The 22,443-nt window shown below is 47.9% G+C and overlaps 1 protein-coding gene across 1 annotated transcript in view; it reads left to right on the top strand.

Annotated features, from left to right (window-relative positions):
* stk32c (serine/threonine kinase 32C) overlaps positions 1-22,443 on the top strand; it is a 58,728-nt gene that overhangs the window by 12,791 nt on the left and 23,494 nt on the right. Inside the window, exon 2 of the mRNA XM_028423368.1 lies at positions 7,860-7,915. Within this exon, the coding sequence (XP_028279169.1) occupies positions 7,860-7,915 (56 nt within the window). The remainder of the gene's footprint in view (positions 1-7,859; positions 7,916-22,443) is intronic.

Raw genomic sequence — 22,443 nt, 5'->3', positions numbered from 1 at the left:
TCTGTTGTCTGCATGGCATATATTGACATAGATGGGTCAAATGCGTTGGGATATGGCAAAATAAACACCATTTAAATGCAAAAACAATGACACTGATTCGAAAATGTAGGAGTAGAAAGTGCAGATACTCAAGTAAAAGTAGAAAGTTGTGGAGTAAAGTATAGATACCCGAAAATTTGTACTTCCCATCTCTGATCAGGGTGTGGGGTAATACTCTGTTTTGATATTAAAACTTACATAAATAAACAAATACAAAATTTTTCTTTACAAATTTCAACATTTCAGAGAAGAAAATGAGGTAAATCTGTAAATGTATTTATATATTATATATACTTTTTATATAAAATTAGTACATTTATTTTATCATTTAAGTAAAAACTATGAAAATATTTTCATATAGATACATCTTCTTACAGTCTTTTGGCAAAGCATTGTGCGGACTTTAAACATGAACGTTTGGATTCAAGCCTCCATGTTCTCCTGTGTTAGAATTAGAGTCCCATCAATAAAGCTCAGAGAAGTCGCTGCAAGGTCAAGATCAGGATGACCTCCACCCGGCCTCAGCTGCGGGTCTTCCTGCAGTATCAAAGGCCGCGGCGTCCCAGCAGCAGCTCCACTACCACAGACCTTGAAGTACGGCTCACTACTGCCATAAAATATTCAATGATCACGTGGCAGACGAGCTGCTGCAAAGCAAACTGTTTTTCTTCCCTTGCTGTGATCTCACTGCACTCTGTGGTGTCTCACATGCAGTGAAGTGTCACATGCACTCTGATCTCTCTGCCATTGTCTGCGCACAGTCATGCTAAAGCGTCGTATCCACTGCAGATGCCATCAAGCTGCCCGACATACGGCGGTGGCGGTATGTGCCCCCGTGTATGCAAATAACAGCCTGTCAGCAAAATCTGAGAAAGGGCTCGTACGCACACTGATGACACGCCGCGGGATCAGGCGCAGGAAGGGATCGATGCTCAGAGGTCCTCTGATCCGGGCCCAGAGGGCTCCTCCAGGCAGGACTCTGAATGTGCTCTGTGTTAACAGAGACGCATGAAATCATCTTTCATTTGATGCCAATTATGCAGCAGAGTGTTCAAACAATCGGCAACATTATCAGGCAGAAAGTCTTTCACTGTTATGACAAATGTGGAATGATCAAAGCAGGTCGTCACTAATGGAAGCTGTTTTTAGAAACTCCACAAATTTACATATGATGAAAATGCTCAATCATAACATCGTGTCCTGGGATTAGCTCGTAGCTAAACTGATACAATACAGACCGTCTCATGTGTAATAAAATCAGAACAGTGCAGCAAAACAAAAGAGAACACACACAAATACTCGCAGGGAGCCTGGAGGGTGCGGGTTTCTGTGTCCAGTGATCAGGTTGCCGAGGCCCGGTTCCTCCCACTGGTGGTGAGCCCATGGAAGGTCAGCCCCACGTCGCTCCTTCGGCCCAGGTGCTCGCATTCGAGCCCCAACCCCGGGCCTGGCTCCAGGGTGGGGCCCCGGCTGCGCCATACCGGGTGAAGCCGAGTGACTTCTCTTTATAAGGGGGTTTTGGACCGCTCTGACCCATCACCCAGGACCTGTTTGCCTTGGGAGACCCTGCTGGGGGCATTAAGCCCCTGACAACATAGCTCCTAGGATCACCTGGGCACTCAAACCCCTCCACCATGATAAGGTGGTGCTCCATGGAGGGGTAAAATGATCCCAGATTGAAGCTGACCGTTTTATGTTGGCTAACCTACAAAAATGCACCATTGCTGCAGCATGCTGCTGGTAGAGTCATAGTGCATCCAGGATGTGTGACGTAAACCACAACAGCTCATGTGACCAGACCTTGTGGGTTAAAACGACTGTTTATGGTCCCTGGAAACATTCTGTCATTCCTTGATTGGTCGCTCTGCAGTGTGAGTTTCTACAGTGTGTGTGTCTGTTATCGAGCTGCAACATATTTGATGAGAAATTGTATTTATTAGCTTTATTAGCTTAGCACCTCTCTTAGCCTCGCAGTATGTGGCGGCTCCTTGGTCTTGGTGTTGCGTGGATCGATCCTCTGACATGAGCGGTGTCAGGTGGCCTCCTCGCCTCCTTCACAGCTCTTTGGTAGCATCCTAGCTTAGCTGCATGCATCCATTACAGCTGACAGAGGAATATGATCATTAGGTGCAGCTCATTTATCCTGCGGTCATTTTTCTTCCAGCCATATATATTTATACATGAAGCTGTTTGGGTGAAACTGGAGTCCTGGTAGTGGAGAGTGAGATGTTGGTGGTGGTGTTCGGATTCAGGAAGGAGTAACATTTAATCTGACTCCGTCTGTCTGTGGTTTTAACTTCCAATAGAGAAAACTCCCAGAGAGGAAGACACCTGCATCTGTCTCCAGGTGGAGGAAGGGTGGAGCTGCATCCCAAATAAACAACACATTATCTTTACTGCAAGCAGCAGCGAGAGTCTGCTGCTGGTCCTGAATCACCGCGTCGCTCCGTTCAAACTGTTTGTGTACGAGTTGAAGTCATAACTCATTGCTCCTCCTCCTCCTCCTCCTCCCGCTCCTCCTCCTCCTCCTCCTCTTCCTCCTCCTCCTCCTCCTCCTCCCGCTCCTCCTCCTCCTCCTCCTCCTCCTCCTCTTCCTCCTCCTCCTCCTCCTCCTCCTCCTCCCACTCCTCTTCCTCCTCCTCCTCCTCCTCCTCCTCCTCCCGCTCCTCCTCCTCCCGCTCCTCCTCCTCTTCCTCCTCCTCCTCCTCCTCCTCCTCCCGCTCCTCTTCCTCCTCCTCCTCCTCCTCCTCCTCCCGCTCCTCCTCCTCTTCCTCCTCCTCCTCCTCCTCCTCCTCTTCCTCCTCCTCCTCCTCCTCTTCCTCCTCCCGCTCCCGCTCCTCCTCCTCCTCCTCTTCCTCCTCCCGCTCCTCCTCCTCCTCCTCTGCATGATGTGATGCTGATTAATAAAGAACGTCTCATGCAAATTACATTATCTTTGGATTCATAATGAGTCCCAAAATGTGATTATAGGAACAGACTGAAGTCACATCCATCTGTGTGTGGGCTCTTTAATTACAAGCTCTTCATACTTTGTTATAAGAACCTGGTCCCTGCTCTTTAACGCTGTGTTTCCCAGCCAGGCTGTGATTAGCGGGGGTTAATAATCTCATGCTGTAATGTATCTTCCTCGGTCCGGGACTCGTCCTCCGTGGGGTTCACCTTGTCTGTGCCTTCCATCTTTAACCCTGCTCTGTATCATCATTGATTCTGTTAACTGCGATCATTATGGAAGTAAGCCGAGCTTTCTATGAGCCGACTTTGGTTCCAGCAGCAAGGTTACTGGATAGGTATTGAACAGAGTGACATCATCATATCTTCAGCAACATAATTGGTTTTAAATAGACGTATTGATGGAGGCCTGTGGAGTGTCGGCATCCATTCACCTGCTGCAGGCTGCCGCTGCTTCACTGAGCACGACTCCGCTTTGCTCTGACTGTGCTGGACTGAAAGTGTCTGAAGCAGAGATGGACCCTCAAAGTGTAGTAAGTCGGTGAACATAATCATGTCTGCATGCTAGCATGTTTGTTTTAGCACTCATGTATTGATTCTAGCTGTGTGGGGGCTGCACCTCATTATCAGTGCTCACAGGGGGCAGAAAGGACACACACACACAGCTGCTAATCAATACCATCATCACATCATGAGTGGGTAACATGCATGTAAATGTTCTGACTTTAGCGCCGATGGTTGTTGTTGAAGCTGCAGGTAGAAGCTCAGATGAGCTCTCAGACCCTGATGATGCATCAGCACACTGTGGTTCAGCCACAGGTGCAGCTGCACAGCTCTGTGTTTCCTTCTTCTGTGCAGTCGTGTGTGTATATATATATATATATATGAGATGTGTAACATGGAGGGGTTCAGTGCTTTAAAGAAAGGCCGGGCTGGGCTCCACATGCTCCAGACATCAGCTGCTGTGGCTGCATGTCTGAATGCAAATATCAGGCGACCCAGGCTCTGCGTCGTTACTTGATACTGTTTGTTGGCCGTTTGCTGCACATGTTGCTTTGAAGACCCTTCTCCCTGTTTGCGGCCTTTATCCGAGGCCGCCATGCTGCCGCCTCGGCGCGCTCTGTTAAAGCTGGACGGAGGCGTTCCTCGTGCTCACCCTCCGCCCGGCTGTCATCCATCTGTTTGAACTGCACCTGTTTGATTCGCTCTGCTGTCATAACCCAGCTGTGCTCTCAGGTGCTGAGAGTCGGCACTTCTGGAAGCAGCTGCTCGTCCCACTCACTCTGTGATTAGATGAATGCACGTCTGCTTTGACTGAAGGCTAAATTCTGACTTTGAGCCCTTTACTACAGACACACACACACAGACACACACACTGTGTTAGACTCTTTCTTTGCCCCTTGACACAGGCTTCATGCTAATACTGACTCCACCACGGGAGCCGGTCGCCCGTGGAGGACTCCTGTGGAGCGCACTCAGCAGATCGTCCTGGTGTGTCAGCAGCTTGCAGCTCCGCAGAGGAAGACATGTTTTCGTTCTCCTGGTGCCTCCGTGGTGAATCAGATTCAGGCCGCAGCGCTCGCCTGTTGTGTTTTGTGCAGCATCCAGTGAAACCTGAGCGCCTGCAGACGTTCACCCTCCCTCGCTGCCTCCCTCATCTCGCTTCTTTCTCTAAAGCACCACTTGACCGTGAAGCTGATTACAGGGACAGTCATTGATTTAAGATGATCTTCACTGCACAGCAGATGAAGGTATTTCAGCCTTTCTTTTAGTCGTGGTGTGAAACGTTTCCCATCGTTCCCAACTAATCAATTGCCCCATGTGGGTTCAGCGCCCCCTGTGGTGTGGGAATAAAGCACACAGCTGTCATTGCAACGCTGCTTTGCTCTGCTCTGAACTCATTAATCAACCGAGCTGATAACCTGCAACATTTAATGACCTTTAGCTCCGTGTTTTCAGCTGTTTGTGTGTTATTTGATGCGTTGTGTGGTGTTGTGTGTAGGCACAGAGCTGCAGGCTTTCACCCCGACTCTTCTCTTGTTGTTAAGTTTTGCTCAAGGTTAGGCATTTAAAAAAGATGATGCTGTCTCTATAAACACACACATTCATAATATTAAAGACATTTTCCGAGTGGCAGCCTCCATGGCTCAGGCATGACGCCAACGTGGAACTGCAGTTCACACGGCAGCCACTAGGGGCCGGTTCCGGACATGTTAAAATGGCCTTACAGCCTGCCCACACTGATGCTGGACTGATGCTGCCGACATGGCAGAGGTCAGAGCCTCCTGGATCCCTCCACCCACAGGGACTTAACGTTAGGTGTCATAACAGAAGCTATAGTTTTTTTTTTACTGTCAATGTAAATAAAGTGCAGAAATGTGTAGGAGCATCCTGTGGAATTACATCAGAATTTGCGATGTTATTCATTCTAGTCTGTGTAATTCCTCCCACGTGAGTCCTCCTCCCAGCATGGGGCAGCATAAGGAGCTGGTTACAGGAAGCACTGTGAGCCCTTAGCATGGAACAGGGCCTGAATCTACTCTGGGTTTTATCTGAAGGAGCAGCCTGGATAAAAGAAGTGATGGTGGGGGTGGAGGATGCTCATGTTTAGCTCCTCATTAGCCGATGACTCAGCCTCACTTCCAGGGTCCAGTATAGAGAGGTTGAGGTGAAGGGTTGTGATTGTGCATCTTGGGGTTTCTGCACGGCTGTAGCAAGCAGCATGGAGGACTATGTCCAGGGTTTGTCCACCTGCTGTGTGAGACGGAGGAAGAGTCAACGGTGTCCCCTGCAGAGTGTCAGGACCAACATGAGCTCCCCTGGTATCGCTTTTAGCTCGGTGGTCTTTGTCAAAGCTGTCACTGCTGGTTAGCTAATGCTAGCGTCAGCTGTTGGTGTTCTTTGTGTGTTTTTTTCGTGTCATCACATGAGCAGCTCTGGTCTAAGTTGTGCTCTGGGGCTCATTCTGACAGCTGTCCTGGTTCTGGTGACGCTCTTCAAGGTGTGTGAGAGTTGCCTCCAGATGTAAGTTTGAACAGAGATAAAAATTACAGATAATGAATGCTAAAAACAAAGACCAGCTGAAGCTGACCGCTGCATGGGAATGTGTTGATGAAGACTGTCACTGAGACGTGTGTGTGTGTGTGCCCCAGGCAGATGTGGGCACAGCAGGCGTGATGCTAACTCATGCAGCTCCTCTTTAAAAGTCTGTCAGCTCACATCCTGATGGCTGCTGCCTCCCCGTCTGTGTAGACAAGGAGGATCATGAGAGAGAAGCTCACGCTGGGCTCATCCAGGCGGACCCGCTGCCAGCTGACCTGTGGAGCCGGAGCACGCCGGCTGCATCCACACACACACACACACAGAGAGCTGTGGGCTCTGTGTTTTGACTGGGAGACCCGCTAATCCAGTGCGGATCCTCCGTCTTCTGTACATGGCTAATCCTCTCGTACGTCCTGGTTCTGACTGCACCCTGGTGCCGCCACACACAGACCGTGAACAGCAGCGCTCCGTGTGGTATTAAAGGGGATGAAGCTGTAAATACAGTGCAGCTCCTCTTTCAACAGAGTGATGATGCATTATCCTCGGGCTGTTTAACTCCGACAGAAGTGCTTGTAAGTTTCCCAATGCAACGTTCACACCCACTCAGTGATGCACAGGTGGGCAGAGGGTGGCAGAGAAGGAACTTTTCTGTCTTCTTCCATTCCTCACTGAAGAATTACTGTCTGAACGCACAGATTACTGTGTGGTTCCTCCTACACGAGCGTGACGTGTGTAAAGAAGAGAACACACAGAACTACACATGATCTGATTTACGTAAATTTGGATATAGCTGGATGATTTCAGTCCACCTCTCAGAGGTGGATCTAGCTGGATCGACTTAAATCTGGCTCAGGTGTGAACGCAAATGCAGCTAGTGAATCCTGCTAGTGTCATACTTCTGGTTCACAGGGACAGTGTCCGGGTCACGTACAAAAGTCGTATGTAAACAACATCGAACTACGACGGCTTTGCCCCGAGTTTATTTTCCACAGGGCTACAAAGGAATAAACCGAAAAAAATGAAAGAGTGAGCGACACGGGACAAAAAAAGGCACGACGCATGCGCACACGGTCCTACCGTCCTGAACAGACTCTGTATATTACATCAGAAGAATGGAGCAGGAGGTTGGATCTGTGTGGTGTCTGCAGTGATGTGGTCAAAATGCAAGGACCTGGATTTACCAATCGATCCGTGTTCCTGTCCTCATTTATGGCTACAAGCTGCAGGTAGTGATGAAAGAATGAGACGTACAAGCAGCTGAAATGAGTTTCCTCTGCAGCGTGGCTGGACTCTCCGTCAGAGGGGTGAGGAGCTCGGAGCCGAAGCGCTGTTCCTCCATGTGGAGAGGAGCCCCAGCCAGGGCAGACGTGGAGGGGGTCCAGTCGTGTTATTTAGGCCTCTGCAGACACAAAGACTGATCAGGACGGTCTTCATCCTGATCAGTCCAAGCATGTGTCATTAAAACGCAAACTTAAACCCTTAATGCTCTGACAGAGACGTGTCTACTGGTGTCTGTGTGTGTGTATGTGTGTGTCTCTGTGTGTGTGTCTCTGTGTGTGTCTCTGTGTGTGTGTGTGGGTGGTAGACTTCAGGCATTTATTGATTTCAAAGGATTTCCAGCTAACCATTAATTGTGTTAACATGTGCAGTCGCTTTCTGAAAGCTGCAAACAAAGGACTGAGAGATGTGAACAGAGTCACCACTTTGATCTGACATTCAGACTGGAGTACACAACAACAACAACAACAACAACAACAACAAATGTGTTGCTGAGTTTTATCATCATTGTGTGTTTTTTGTACTTAATGAATTCTTCTTTTTCTCCACAGTAAACTTCGACCACTTCCAGATACTGCGGGCCATTGGGAAGGGGAGCTTCGGAAAGGTATGGAAGCCTCCAGTGTGCGTGTGTGTGTGTGTGTGTGTGTGTGTGTGTGTGTGCTGTACCCTCAATTACCCGACACAGTCATTATCTCTGAAGACTCAGAGAGGGCCAGGCTGAACGGGGCCAGCAGAGATTAGATCTCATGGTATTATGGTGCTTAAAAGATAAGTAATTTTCCATTTTAATAATGGTTATAAATACAGTTTATGTAATTCTTTGCTTAAAGTCAGTGAGAGGAGAGCAGAGCCAATTTACTTCTTCAGCTCACGCCAGCCAACCTGTTGGGAGCCGTGACCCAGAGTCTGGATTTAATTACAGAGCAGCACAATACTGAGGCTGCATTTGTCATCAGGCTCAGTGGTTCCACACCAGGGAGGTGTGTGTCTGTGTGTGTGTCTGTGTCTGTGTGTGTGTGTCTCTGTGTGTGTGTCTCTGTGTGTGTGTGTGTGTGTGTGTGTGCATGCTCAGGTGCCATCATCGTCATTGTTGATAAAGCAGACCCTCTGAATGAGCTCAGTCCGTGTGTCCGTCCTGCACTTCCTTTGTGTTCACACTGAACACATCCAGACTGAGAGCTCGTCACCGGGCTCCAGAGATCAGAATCCCCTCTCTGACTCCCCGATGTTTCAGCTAATATTTGTTCATTATGCTCTTGCAGATTCTTTCTGCTTTGCGCCCCTGAAAACACGTCTTCTTTCTCTTTGTTATGTGGAAAGTCCTTGCCCTCTGCTGAATACATTAGCATGTGAATTTATGGTAATTTTTACTTATTGCCCTCCAGCTGCTGTCACTTCCTGTGTGATACTGAGAGGAATCTGCAGCAGAATGTACCACATTGTTTGATTTACGCCACCTCATGTAAATAAATGTACACTACAGTCACACCTGTGGGTCTGCTGAGCAGCTCTGGGAGGTGTTTTGTCCTTTTTGGAGGTTGTAGGTTGGATTTTTTTCGGACCTCTCTCTGCCGCCCTGCTATGTCTGAACGTTTACCAGACAACGCTCAGACTGATGTGAAAACAGGGTGTATTCACTCCCACTGTGATGCACACTCAGATGCACGGTGAGAGTCTGAAAGCGTCGTATATATGAAGCAGAAGACAGCACTTTGTTGGACTTTGTTAGACTTTGTTGGACTTTGTTGGACTTTGTTAGACTTTGTTGGACTTTGTTAGGCTTTGTTGGACTTTGTTGGACTTTGTTGGACTTTGTTAGGCTTTGTTAGACTTTGTTGGACTGACGGTTCTCACCCGATAAAGGGTGGCATGCCCTCTCTGGGTTGGGCATGAGATGCTGCACCCAGTGGTTAAGTCTCTCGGGGTCCTGGTTATGAGAAAGGAACAGAGTGGGACTAACGATAGCGTGGCCTCCACAGTACTGAGGGCTGTGCTGTGGTCTGTTGTGGTAACAGAGAGCTGAGTCATCAGGCAGGGCTCCTGATTCACTGATCAATCTATGTTCCTGTGCTCCTCCATGACCATGAGCTCTGGAGAGTGAGTAAGTGGCTAAAATGATTCCTCTGCAGGGTGTCCGACCTCTCCCTTAGAGACCACGTGAGGAGCTCTTGACGTGAAGCTGCTGCTCATTCGCAGACGGAACCAATCGAGGTGTTTTTTGGGCACCTGGTTTGGATGGCAAGGGGTTCTGGGCATGTCCATCCAGGAGGAAAGCCCAGGGCAGACTCAAGGAATGGGAGCACCTCGGTGTCCCCACAGATGAGCTGGTGGAGGTGATTAGGGAGAGGGAGGTCTGAGTTTCCCTGCTTAATGTTGGTCCCCCCATGAGCTGACCCTGGATAAGCAGAAGAAACTGGATAATAGAGGGATGGATGATGAGCATAGCACCACCCTGAACCCAGTCATGTGACTGGAATAGCGTCAGAGCCGGTTAGACCCATGCTGCTGCTCCTCACTGCTGCTGTCTGAGGCTGATACATAACTTTAAAATGTCGTTGATAGAACAGTTTGCAGTGCACTCAACTCACAACAGATAAATATCACCATGGCACTGAGCACCTGAGACCCTTTTTAACACTCTGCTGGCCCTGACAGATTTTATGCCTTGGCCAACCTTTTCTCCTTCAGCATCATAAACTGTGCATCTACATGATGAGAGGGTCGCCACCTTCAAGTGTGGCTTCAAAGTCTGTACTGTAATGCCTGAAATGTGGACATCGGTGTGTGTCTGTGAGCAGACCGACACAGAGTGATGTGGTTTCCTCTCACTCTAACGCAGTGAAACACCATCTGTATGTCGCAGCTTGTGTAGGTGCTCTGAAGAAAATGGCTTCACATGCGTGCGGTTCTGTGGATGTGTGTGTAAAAGTGAGCGATGCACAATACGGGGTTGCACAGTGGGGAGTTGTGAAGTAGGCTGGATGTTAGAAAGGAGAGGCTGCCAGAGGGGAAGCAGAGGAAACCTTCCTCTCCTCCTCCTCCTCCTCCTCCTCCTCCTCCTCCTCCTCCAAACACCATCTGCAGACACTCGTTTGTTCTCCGTGTTTTTGCTCCTCTTTGCATTTCCACCATGCTCTCTGCACCAAAGACTACTTAGAGATGCTAGCTCACATAGTAAAACGGGTCCTCTGATGGCCAACTGATGCAACAGCTGCTCCTATAAAGAGACAGAGTGCAGTCATGCACAGCATGTAAAGATGAAAGATGTGTTTCTGTAATCACCTAAAACTGAAGCCAGGCGATGCCATGTTGGAGAAAGGTGCCATCTTGGAACCAGAGTCTACAGGGGTGAGAGCTGAAGCCACCCAAACACTTCAGCATCTGAGCCTGGCTGCTCCGTCGGGTGCTGCCATGACGATACTTCCTTTTGTTTTTGATAGGAAAACTAATCGAACACAAACCTACTGGAAACAATGAGCATTTGATCACACATCAGCAACAAATAAACCGTCTGTGGAGGAGGTGTGGTTTATGACCTGTACCGCAGCCAGCCACCAGGGGGCGAACCAGGTGTTTTGACCTCACGTTTGGGGAGCGTCGTCATGTCGTTCATGTTTATATACAATCTATGAATGTAATCTTTAAACCACATCCACCAGATGGAACACTTAAGAAAACACCATGTACTCTATCTGCTAATGTTAACTTAGCAAGCTACAGTAGTTAGCTAAAGCACTACTAGCACAAGCTACACACTCAGCTGAACACACACATTCAGCTGAACACACACATTCAGCTGAACACACACATTCAGCAGCCTGAACCTGATCGGCTGCGTCAGACTTGATGCTGACTGCACACGTTGATGCTTTTCGTGTTTTCGTCCTGCATCGTTTCAGACTCGATTACAGATCTGGATCTCTGCGTGCGTGTCGTCCATGCTAGGCTTCTCTCTCAGTTTCCTGCTGATAGTTGGAGGAAATGATTCCTTCTTTTTTGATATATCTGTGCAGGCACCTGTCTCCCTCCCTCTCCTCCCTCCTGAAGCCTAGTTTCGGTCCCTGTGCTCTACCCACAGCTCAATTCACGTATGTTTCGGTTAAAGGTACCTGTGTTTGCAAAGCAATATAGTTTTATTAAAAATAAAATATGGCATGAATATCCCTCCAAACCTGCTGTCTCTCCCTCTGTCCTGAGGTGCTGGCAGCTGTGATTATTTCCACTGCAGTGGAGGGTATAGCTCATATGTAACATGGCTGCCACAGGGCTGGATGGCCACGAACAGCCCCAGAGTAAAGATAATTGCCAGCTCCCCCGTCTACTCTCCCACCGCTTCCCCATGAGCATCGCCCTCTTGCCCCCCCCATCGTCACTCATGGTGTCGGCTCAGGCTGACGGTTCGCGCCACGGGGCTCATTAAGCCCGGTGCTTTCATGACAGACATGGGTACTGACAGGAGGTTTAGTGACAGCGCTGTAATGTCAACAGTCACATGGACAGGTAAACATCTAAACAGAGACAGGGGAGGTGGATGCAGAGAGACGAGGAAGGTCAGAGGCGGTGGAAGGAGCTCAGCTGGTGGCTTCTACATCTTCATTTTGTGTATAAACCCTCATTAGGACTCAGTGTGCTGCAAAGAGAGACAGGAAACAAGTGGGAGTAGAAGACAGACGTAGCTAAGGAGGGAAAGGGACGCTTAGAGAGACTGTGACAGGCTCATCATCGGGAAGGGAGCGGCGTCTGCGGAAAGGTCAGGAGATGATGAAGCCTTTGTTAGCACTTTCTCTGTTAGCCGTGCAGCAGTGCAGAGACACGCCACGAGAACGTCTCTCTCACTCTGTAGAACTTCCTGTTTGTGCATAAATGTGACTTGAAATATCAGCACAGCTGCATAACCAGCTCTGTGAGGAGACAGAGGCGACAAAGGTCTCTGATATCTGTTCCATCAATGCAGCAGACCCAAACTGTTGACTGTACACAAAGGCCAAAACATCTGGATCGCCCCCTGGTGGCTGGCCACAGTTTTTAGACGGTAAACCCCACCTCCTCTGCTAAAGGGAACAGGACCAAGCAGCAACCTTCGGGGCTCAGACTTGAAGCCCATGCAGAAGTGTCAACACTTGTAGTTCAAGCTGCAGCCACTGGGGGCTGGCTCCAAAAGCGAGTCATTTCCCATAGACTCCCATGTTAAAATGGCCGACTTCACAGCAGAAATGAACATGTTTACAGCCTGGTACAAAAAACGTTCTGGTCTCAAATGATAGGTTCTCTTCTAGTGTCAATTGTACGGGGGTGAATTTTTTTATAAGTCACTCGTTTTAATTATATTCAGACTTAAAATTAAGCATAATTATGGGAGTTGCCGCTTGAGCGACAGGCGGTGGCCATATCACAGCGCAAGTTTCCTGCTTCTACGATCGCCCGCCCCCCTAAACTCCGCTCGTGCTCCCCCTCTTTGTCCGTATTTGGAGTTTTGGCGGACGTGACGCTGCCAACATCGTGGCGGTCAGAGCGTCCCGAAGCCTCCCGCCGAGCCTCGGTGACGTCACGGAAGCTCTGTCCATAGTTTTTACTGTCAATGAACAGGACAGAGTGTGTGTTCAGAGTGTGTGTGTTCAGAGTGTGTGTGTTCAGAGTGTGTGTGTTCAGAGTGTGTGTGTTCAGAGTGTGTGTTGTGGTGGAACAGCATTAATGGCATCTTTTTCCAACACAGCAGTGACTGTAACTGGGATAGTTTGGCCTCCCATTTACACAGTGGGTGGAGGTGGAACCACATCATCGTCTTTATACCAGGCCCAAACCATGATACTACCTCCTCCGTGCTTCACAGATGGGAGAAAGTTTTCCTTGCTCCAAACTTCTCTCACACCGTAGCGCTGAGACTCGATGAGCTTCAGCAAACTGCCGATGAGCAGCAGAGACTTCGTCCTGGCAGCTCTTCCATGCCCACCCCGGTCGCTCAGTATCCTCCTGATGCTGGAGTCATGAACATGAACATTAGCCGATGTGAGACAGGCCTTTCTGTAGCTGCAGGCGTTGAGATGAGCACTGAGTGCAGCTCTGTATCCCAGCCCAGCTGCCACGCAGCCTTCAGCAACCTATTAGCTCTGAAAGCTTAGTCTTCCATTACAGCACAGCACTATAGGTTTCACAGTACACAGCCTCTTTGCATAGAAAGAAGCACATGGATAAAACAGCTGCAGGGCTCCGAACCCTGCTGTGTTTATTCCTCTTTATTCAGTTTTAACAGAATCATTTTGGACCGACTCTGAACTGTAGCAGAAAATCCGTTTTGGGGGCGTTAATATGAAAACATCCCAGCCAAGTAAATATCACATATGTGGTAAAATAAGATGACCTCTGAAAATCTTCCACCGCATGTCGGCTCATCCGTACGCCTCTGTGTGTGCAGCCTCTCCACTAATAACAGGGTTAATTTCTTGCTTGTATTCATTAACGTTCCAACCATTCCTCCCCGGAGAATACCACAAATATCAGCGTTCACATGTACGGCAGCATTATTTAGCAGCGCAGGCAGAGACAGCCAAGTGTTTTGTTCCACCTCCACAGTTCTGATATCTGTTAAGCTGCACAGAGAATAGATTGAAGCTGTGACATTAGGAGAAGGTTGCCTTTATTCTCTCAGTTTAATTTGATATATGATAAAAAAAAACGACTCTCATTTGGCTTCAAAAGTTCAGATAAGGATTCCATCAGGCCTCAGACCGGCGGTCCTTTCATCATCAGTGCTGCCGCCCTGGGCCGGACCTCCACAGATATGAGACGCGTTTTATGTCTTATCGTACTTTGGAGATATTGAGAATCGACATTTAGAGACGTTTACAACTTCGTATGACTTCAACACTCATCAGATACATCTGAACATGAACACTGAACAACTCAGAGTGTTATTACACAGCATGACCTGGCGGCTCCGCGGGTTAGCATGTTTAGCATGTTTAGCTTATATACCAGTCCTCACACAGCCAGGCAACAACACAACCAAGCCAAAATTCTATTTTTATTTTAGAAATTTTAGCATAAATAAACTAGCTAGATAAACTGCAACAACAACGCCTGCCGCTTAAAAATCCTCTTTTCTGAGATTATTGAGATTTTGCAGCGATAATCTGCAAAAACCTGAAGCTGGACGGCTGCAGGGAGCAGGTTCATAAATCACTCAGTGAGTGAAAAGTGGACTAAAACAGTGTGTCCAATCCATGTGGTTAACAAGACCGGGATCAAGGTAGGGTTAGGCTGTCAATCAATGGAAGGACCACCCGGCTCTGATTGATTTCACGCTCTGATGTTAAAAGAAGGCCGGCTGTATGATGCGTTTCCTGTCAGCTCGCCTTCTCTCAGCATCAGGATGATATAGGTAGCAGATAAAAGCCATCATGCTGATGAATATGTATGAGATGCTTCACCTCTAATGAACCTCTGCTACACCTCTGACACCGTTAAGAGACTCCAGCTCCTGCTCTGCATCCTCTACATGCTTTGTTGAGGCATGTTGTTCTTCGTCATTATTCCTCCCTCCTTCACACGCCACGGCCGTCCTGTCTCTCTGTGGGTTTTTATAAACTGAAGGTTAGTCAAGCTTGTTCATACTTTACAGACCTGTCTCTATAGTTATACACTACACATGTTTGGGACTCAACGTTCAGTCATTAAAGGTCACAGATGGAGTGTTTACTACAGTCATCAGTTCAGTCAAAGCAGAAACACCAAGAACTCTGTGGTACCAGGATCGAACCAAATACGAACTTAATAAATAAATAAAAATCACCGTATTTAAAACTATGGAGCAGGACTAGGACTACCTTAACCCGTTTTTGGGGGTCAGAACTCTTCAATCCAGACGTTATGGTCTGAGGGGCTTGACATTTTTCTAAGAATTGTGAAATTAAAGTTGGAATTCTATCCAAAAAATAAACAAAATAAAATAAGATCGGTGCACACACAGGTCAGAATATTCATTTAAATGTCTTAAATTACAATAAGAGTTTTAAGCATAACAGTGAAGAAAAATGACTTTGTTGTAAGGAGTCGCCCCGGTCCTGATGTGGACCAAGCCGGAAGTTGCGGCCACTTTACCTCCGGTTCACTTCCTGTTTACATCCGCTTCGACCACGGGCCGTTCCTGCCCGGTTTTCCCATGATTCTTTGGGGCTTTAGCACTGTGTGAACACCTGCATGTCTTCTCCACCTTGCCAGATCGTCTTTGTGGATTACCTTTTGTGGACCTGGTTTTTGGATTTCTCGTTGCTCCCTTGTCGGTACCTTCGCCTCATCGGACTGATTTCCTGCTTTGGACTGTGCTTTGGACTGGTTGGTGAGTTGCCTTTCCCTTGTTTCTGCCCCGTGGACTGTCTCTCGGTTACCGGATCTCTGCCTGGACTACGTCACTGCCTCGGTCGGTTGGATCACCTCCTCGTGCCTTACCTTGTTTCCTCACCTCTCTGCCTGAACTGCTCCTGGGGTCCCCTCCCCAGTATAAACCTGACATTTGTTCTCAGAATTCAGTTCTCTTTTTGAGCCAGAGTTCTGATTAAATCTCAAACCTGTAAGGATTAACATGTGTGAGTTGTGATAGGATGAACCTCACTGATACATCCCTGTGTTGTTGTCAGTCAGGCCGTCAGAGTGTGCTTCCTGTGTGTTTCTGAAGCTGCTGTTACACACTTGACTTGATGAATCCTGCACTCCTCTCTCTCCCCTCCTGTACGACACGGCCTCACTTCGCCCGGGCCGTGATGGCGCTCATTAACGTCGCTGCCTCCTAATGGTGCATCCTGCAGCTGAGTGAACGGATGGCCGCGCTCGGTAAACACTTTTTATTTCACTGCAGGCTGACAGCAGCCGCCGCGGAGCAGGAGGAGGCATCCAGGGCATGAAGCGAGTGAAAGAGCAAACGACTCCTCCTTCCTCCTGGATGATGTGTTTATCAGACCCTGAAAGTGCACTCGCCTCACTCAGAGCAGGAGGAGTGAGTCTGCAGGTGTGCTTACACAACTCTGTGTCTGATGGAGGAATAATGCAGCCTCCACCTGAGGGGTGTCAGCACTGATGTACAGTATACTTCTGCTGAAGTTGAGAGGAAAGACAGAAGCTCTGTGTGCAACACCCCCCCGGCAGCCCTTGCCCCTCCATGTGTCTCAGTCGGAGGCTTCTGCCCGACTCCGTGCTTACCTGACCTAGAAAAGAGAAAATCTGCAGCTTCCTGACTGCGTCCACTAAATTTAACAGCCAACCTTTTTCTCCTGGCTGCGAGCTGCGTCGTCCCCGGGAGCTTTAGACCTTCTGACAACAATTGATAGGACTGCTATGTTTAGCAGAGGGGAAGAGGAGGAGGAGGGAGGCGGATGGGAGAGGTAAACAAACCTGGGATTTAACAATGAGGCTCCACTTTGAAGCACAACATGACGGAGAGTTTGGTTTGTGTTGTGATGCTGTGAGTTCATAAATGTGTAACACTGAGACTAACTGGAGGGAGGTCGGGAGGGAGGTCAGGAGCAGGAGCAGGAGCACAGATACATCCCTGTTTTAACATATGAATGATTCAGAGGGCCAGGAAGGGAATTTAGCTTTTATTTTCCTTTGTGGAGAGAGGTCGGCCGTGCACACACACAGACACACACACAGAGACAAGCTGCTGAGCGCTAACCTCAAACGCTGAGACTTGTAATCACCAACAGCTGCAGTTCCCCTTCTGGCCTCTGGGAGCAGGCTCCAGAAGCGAGTCAGTCCTCACAGACCTCCGTGTTAAGATGTTAGCTTTGGCTCTAGCTTGTAGCGTGGCTTCGTGTCTCATTTGGAACCTGGTTTCTTTCATTGTTGTTTAGCTTTTCACAAAGACCATGTTTTGCATTCAAACCATAGACTGTATATAAAGATGGCTCCCCTGGTGGCTGCTGGTGGTATAGCTCACAAACCCCCACCTTCTACTATGCTTTACTTTTATTTTTCTGGTTAGCTAGTTTTTATCCCATGTGCCTGTGTTAAATGCTCATGTTCTTTCCATACGGCTGTATTCAGTTAGTTAATGTTGGATAGCAGCCACTGAGGAAGTCCGGGTGGAGATGGGTGGATGTCTGCAGAGCGACCCGGCTTCACATTATGACCACCACCAGAGCCACGTCATCCACCTGTATACAGCCTATCTTTAATGCACTCTTTCACAGCATACATCACACTTTATGGCAGAATGTTCCCGTCTGTCTACATTAAACATGCAGCATGTTGATGGAAGCACACACATGCAGGGTTTCTGTTTTTATGAAGGAGCTGCGTAGAATCTTCAGTGTGTGTTCTCACAGCCTGATGAGGCGTCTCATCTAACAGTGTGCAGCTCTGTCACCTCGCTCTGTCATTAGACTCCATAACTCTTCATCTTTAAGGCCTGTAAAATCATCACAGGCCCCTCAGGGTGTTTACAACCGCTGCCATACTTCAGACTCAATGGCTGCGCTGTGTCAAGTGTCCTTCAGCAGCACTCTGACATGTTAGCTTTAGCCTTGATGCAGAAATATATGTGTTTAAAGTGAGAGTGGAGGAGGTGCACGCTGCTCTGTGATGGATGAAGCACAGTGTTACAGCAGAGTAACGGGCCTCATGGCTCCGGCCTGCAGACCGGTCTGGCCCAGCCCGCCTCAGTGTTTCCCACAGGTAATAAGAAGGAATTCAGGGAGCAGCTCACAGAATGTGTCCAGATGATGTTTGAATGAAACTGAAGGAGTTTAATTATCAGAAATCTCATATATTGTGAACTCTCTGACGGCCCGTTGAATCATTATCCAGTGACCTCCTGAGTTAACATCCTCTGCCCATCCAGGAACTTGAGGGTGGTTGTGGTGGTGGGTGGTGGTGGGTGGTGGGGGCCGGACACATCATCTCAGTGGAATATATAATTAGTCTGGTGATCTGCAGTAGATGGGTCATTCAGGCAGATGGGTCACAGCGAGCTCACCTCTGTGGAGTTTTTCCAGCAGATTTAGCAGTGAATGTGTTAAATTCTTTGAGTTTAATCTATGGCCAAAAGTATGTGGACGCTACAGCCAGCATCTGTATGCATGTGTTTGCTGCCCTGCTCAGACCCTTTGTAATAATGTCTGCTGAAGGGGGATGAGGTCAGGTGGTCTTCAGGTCAGGACAGACCAGATCATTTCTTTGAGTTTTTTTGTGCAGACAGACACACAGTGATCATCTACATCCTCATGATCTGCTCTGAAGCTGCAGCAATGATCACTGAATGGAGGTTTGGACTGTTAGGAACATTTTCCATTTCATGGTTTGTCCATCAAATGATTGATTCATCATGACTGACTGCAGCATCAGACCTGGTGTCCATTTACTTTTGGTTATGTGCATTATAATAAACAGAGTTTAGTTTCTGTGACTGCTGCTCACGCCGCCTCATCAGGGATCCTCAGGAGTTTTTAGCTCATACGGGTGACTAGCTGCGCGGCTTTATTTAGGATGCTGGATGTTTTGAATGTGTTGTTCAGTTGCAGGAGCGTGTCTCTGTGGCTGCCAGGCGGCCTGGGCTGACCCGGTGCAGATCAGCTCCAGGAAGCAGCCGCCACGCTCCTCCTCATTACTGGCTTTTCTTAGCCCTGATTAAACAATGATCCCGCTGCCGCTAAACAAAGATAGTTACATGCATCAGAGCTCGAGCTGCTGCGCTGTCTGAGGCAGACAAGGCGCTCCGCTTCACTTCAAACCCCGTCCAGAGAGAACTCAGTAGGTCCCACCTCAGTGTGGCGCCTGTCTGACCACCTCTAAAGAGGCTGGTTCCAGCAGAGATAAACAGGTGCAGGGTGCAGCTGGTGGTCAGAGATTACAGCTGTGACAGTGTGTCTGTGCCTCGCCCCGAGCTGCAGCTCTGCCGCTCGTCCTGCTGCTTGGAGACGTCCAATCCTGAGCCGAGTACAGACCCTGGACACGGACCATATGAGTGGCTACCCCCTCCCTTTAATTGTGTTTGCTCATTAACCGCAGCACCGCTCCTGTTCCCTGGTGCATGGGGTGAGAGCAGCCTGGTAGCTGCAGAGCTGAATTCATTGTGAAGTTTCTCTCACGCTCTGTATGTAAATACAGCTGCTGTACAGTCGCCGTTCGTCCTCTAACGAGGCCGCTGTCATCTCAGAGGGGAACTGTAACAAAGTGGAAGCAGCGCTGCAAGAGGACGGCGGCTCATGGTACACAGTTTTTTTATTGTGAGCAAATCCCCCTGAACAAACACAGATTAGCACACTCTCAGTCTCACTGCAGTCAATGCTATCACAGCCAATTCACACCTACAAATGTTTCCCAGCATGCACCACTCTAAAAACTGCAGTCAACGTGCTACAGATCTGCTAATGTAAAGAAACCTCTCTGTCATGGTCTTTACCTGAAATATTGAGCGATAAACAGCATCTAATTCACCCAAACCTCTATCAGCTAAGAAACAATGGCAAATCAATGGCGTGTTACAGCTAGCCTAGTTGCTAATGTCGTTATTAGCTAAAAATAACCGTGACTAGCTTGGGGCCATACGCTAATGATTGAATGTGGATTTTTCCAATAATACAGAATATATGGACCATATGGATATAAACAATACAGAGGATGTTAGCGGCCATATTAGCTGTGAAAAATTTTTAAGCTAGCTGTACACTGCACTGATTCACTGATTGCAGCTAATAAAAGTATGTTGCAGATGTTAAGCTAGCCACAGAACATCACTGCTGTTCACTCACACACAAGCTAACATCTGTCATCATGCTAATCCATGTTTAAACCGTCCTTTTGCCGCTTTCTCACCTGCTGTAGCTGCAGCATACCTGACAAACAACGACTTCTATAAGCTAGAAGTGAGTGCAGTTCCTTTAGTGGCCACAGGTGTCAGTATAAACAAGGCTTCCTGCACCTCATGTATCTTTAAGCATGAACCAAATGATTTAGAAAGTTTGTAAAAGGAAAAGTATTAAGATGTTTTTGGATCAATAAGGGGTCTGTAAAGTTTCTCCAATTAATTCAAACACAAATGTCCCATTATCATCATGTTCTCCACATTCTTTGCCATCGCTTGATGTTTCCGTGGAGCTCCCTGTCATCTCACTCTGCAGTGGTTTAATGGCACCCTGGAGAATTACCTCCACAAGCTGTTCATACAGGCTCCGAGCTCCGCTGTTGGTTTAAGAGCAGTGCGGGGAAAACGTCTGGCAGATATGGAGACTGAGATTAGAAACTGAGACCGTGCTCTGTGAAGGATGGGCTCTCACATGATCTCTGTCTCATCTATAGGTGCTCTATAGGGCAGAATAGAATAGCATTTGTTTAATTGCTATTGATCGGCATTTATTACCGCTTACATGCTAAGTGTCTGATGCAGAAGTGTTTGCTTGAGCTTTGCACACATGCTATCGCTAACCTGATGAGATATGTTCAAAAGTATGTGGACACCACACAAAAAATGACGTCTTTGAACATTTTTGTGCAGACAAACACACAACGTGATCATCTAAATCAATCAATAAGATAATCAATTAATGGAAGCTTGGAACTGTCAGGAACATTTATTTGTCCATCGAATGTCAGAATACATTGATCGATCAATCATGGACAATCAATAATTAATGCAAACAATCATTAGCTGCAGATCTAGTAGACTGCAGCATCAACATTTCCACCTTTACAAGTAAAAACATGGTGTCCATTTACTTTTGGTCACCTTTTGTACCCCTTAAAGAACGATCCAAACAAAGCACACACTTTTCCTGAATCACCACTCCTGGCTTCATCCTGATCAATGTGACAGGTTATTAGCAGCCAGCCGGCGGACAAATCTGGCACCACCCTCAGCCTCCGCCCTGCCTGTCCTCTCTCTGAATAGCAGGTGTTCCTAAATTGGAGTGTAACATTGAAAAAGCTCAGGATGAGCATTGTGGGAGATAATGTTACAGAATGAATCAGGGACACTTCAGAGTTCATCGCTGCTCTGAGTGAAGTGTGGTCTGAGGCGGCCTCGCTGCGGCGCCATGCGGCACCGGAACCTTCCAGCTCCGCTGATCTCAGTGGGTGAGAACGTCTCCATTCAGATGCAAATGACGGGGGAAACATTCAGCCTCGCACCTCTCGCCACAAAATTGTTACCTCGATACTAAACTGGACTAATGCATTGAATTGCTAATTCACTCCATGAATAAATGAATAAATCTTTGTCTGGAAGTCGTCGTTTCATATCCGCTGACTGGCTGAGAGGGAATCCAGATAAGACGAGGCCTGAAGCCGACAGCGGGATATCTTATGTTCCACACAACAGCCACACACTCAATACAGAGCACTAAAAATAGCTGCTTATAATGATCAGCTCCAGAGAACAGCAGCAGGACACAAACGTGAATCCATCCATTCCAGATGAAGAGCAGCCTCATCATCATCAAACCTGGAGTCACTCTGAGCTCTCAGTCTGGGATCCTCTCACATCTGTCACCTCGTATTTGTCCTTATTAAAGGTCCCTGAGCATTGAGTTCTAGTTTACTGATATACACCATGTGACCAAAAGTAAACGGACACCATGTGCAACCTGCAGCTGCAGGTAATCCATCAGTGTGTTCTGATATTTGATGGACAAACCAGTGAAAATGTCCTGAAAATGAGGATTTAGATGATCACTGTGTGTGTTTGGCACAAAAAAGCTCTAAGAAATGATCTGTGGAAGAACTTGTCTGTCCTGACCTCTGACCTCTGACCTCATCACCCTTCATCAGACTGTACAAATGGCAAATGACAGGAAGAGGCTGGATGTCCACATACTTTTGTCCATGTCGTGTGTGCAGCATTATTCACCTGGTGTTGGGAGTTATGCTCGGGGGCCATTTTTCTCACTGAGCAGATCATATCTCTGTAAATAAACGTAACGTCCACTGAGCTCGGTGCTGTGAGTGCAGCAAGAGAAGCGTCATTCACAGCCTGACTGCTGTACTGTCTCTGAAGATGAGTCCCACAGGTCTGTTCCTGCTGCAGAAAGGGCCAGGGAAAGAAGGGTTAATGTGCATGTTTATTTGTCGAAGGAGGATGAAGAGGCTTTTTTTGCGGCTGCAGGATTTCTTCGCCCTCCAGCACAGTGCAGATGGTGCAGACTG

Source organism: Parambassis ranga, chromosome 15 (assembly GCF_900634625.1).
Source record: "Parambassis ranga chromosome 15, fParRan2.1, whole genome shotgun sequence".
Taxonomy (NCBI): Eukaryota; Metazoa; Chordata; class Actinopteri; family Ambassidae; genus Parambassis; species Parambassis ranga.
This window is presented reverse-complemented; position numbering and strand designations above follow the sequence as displayed.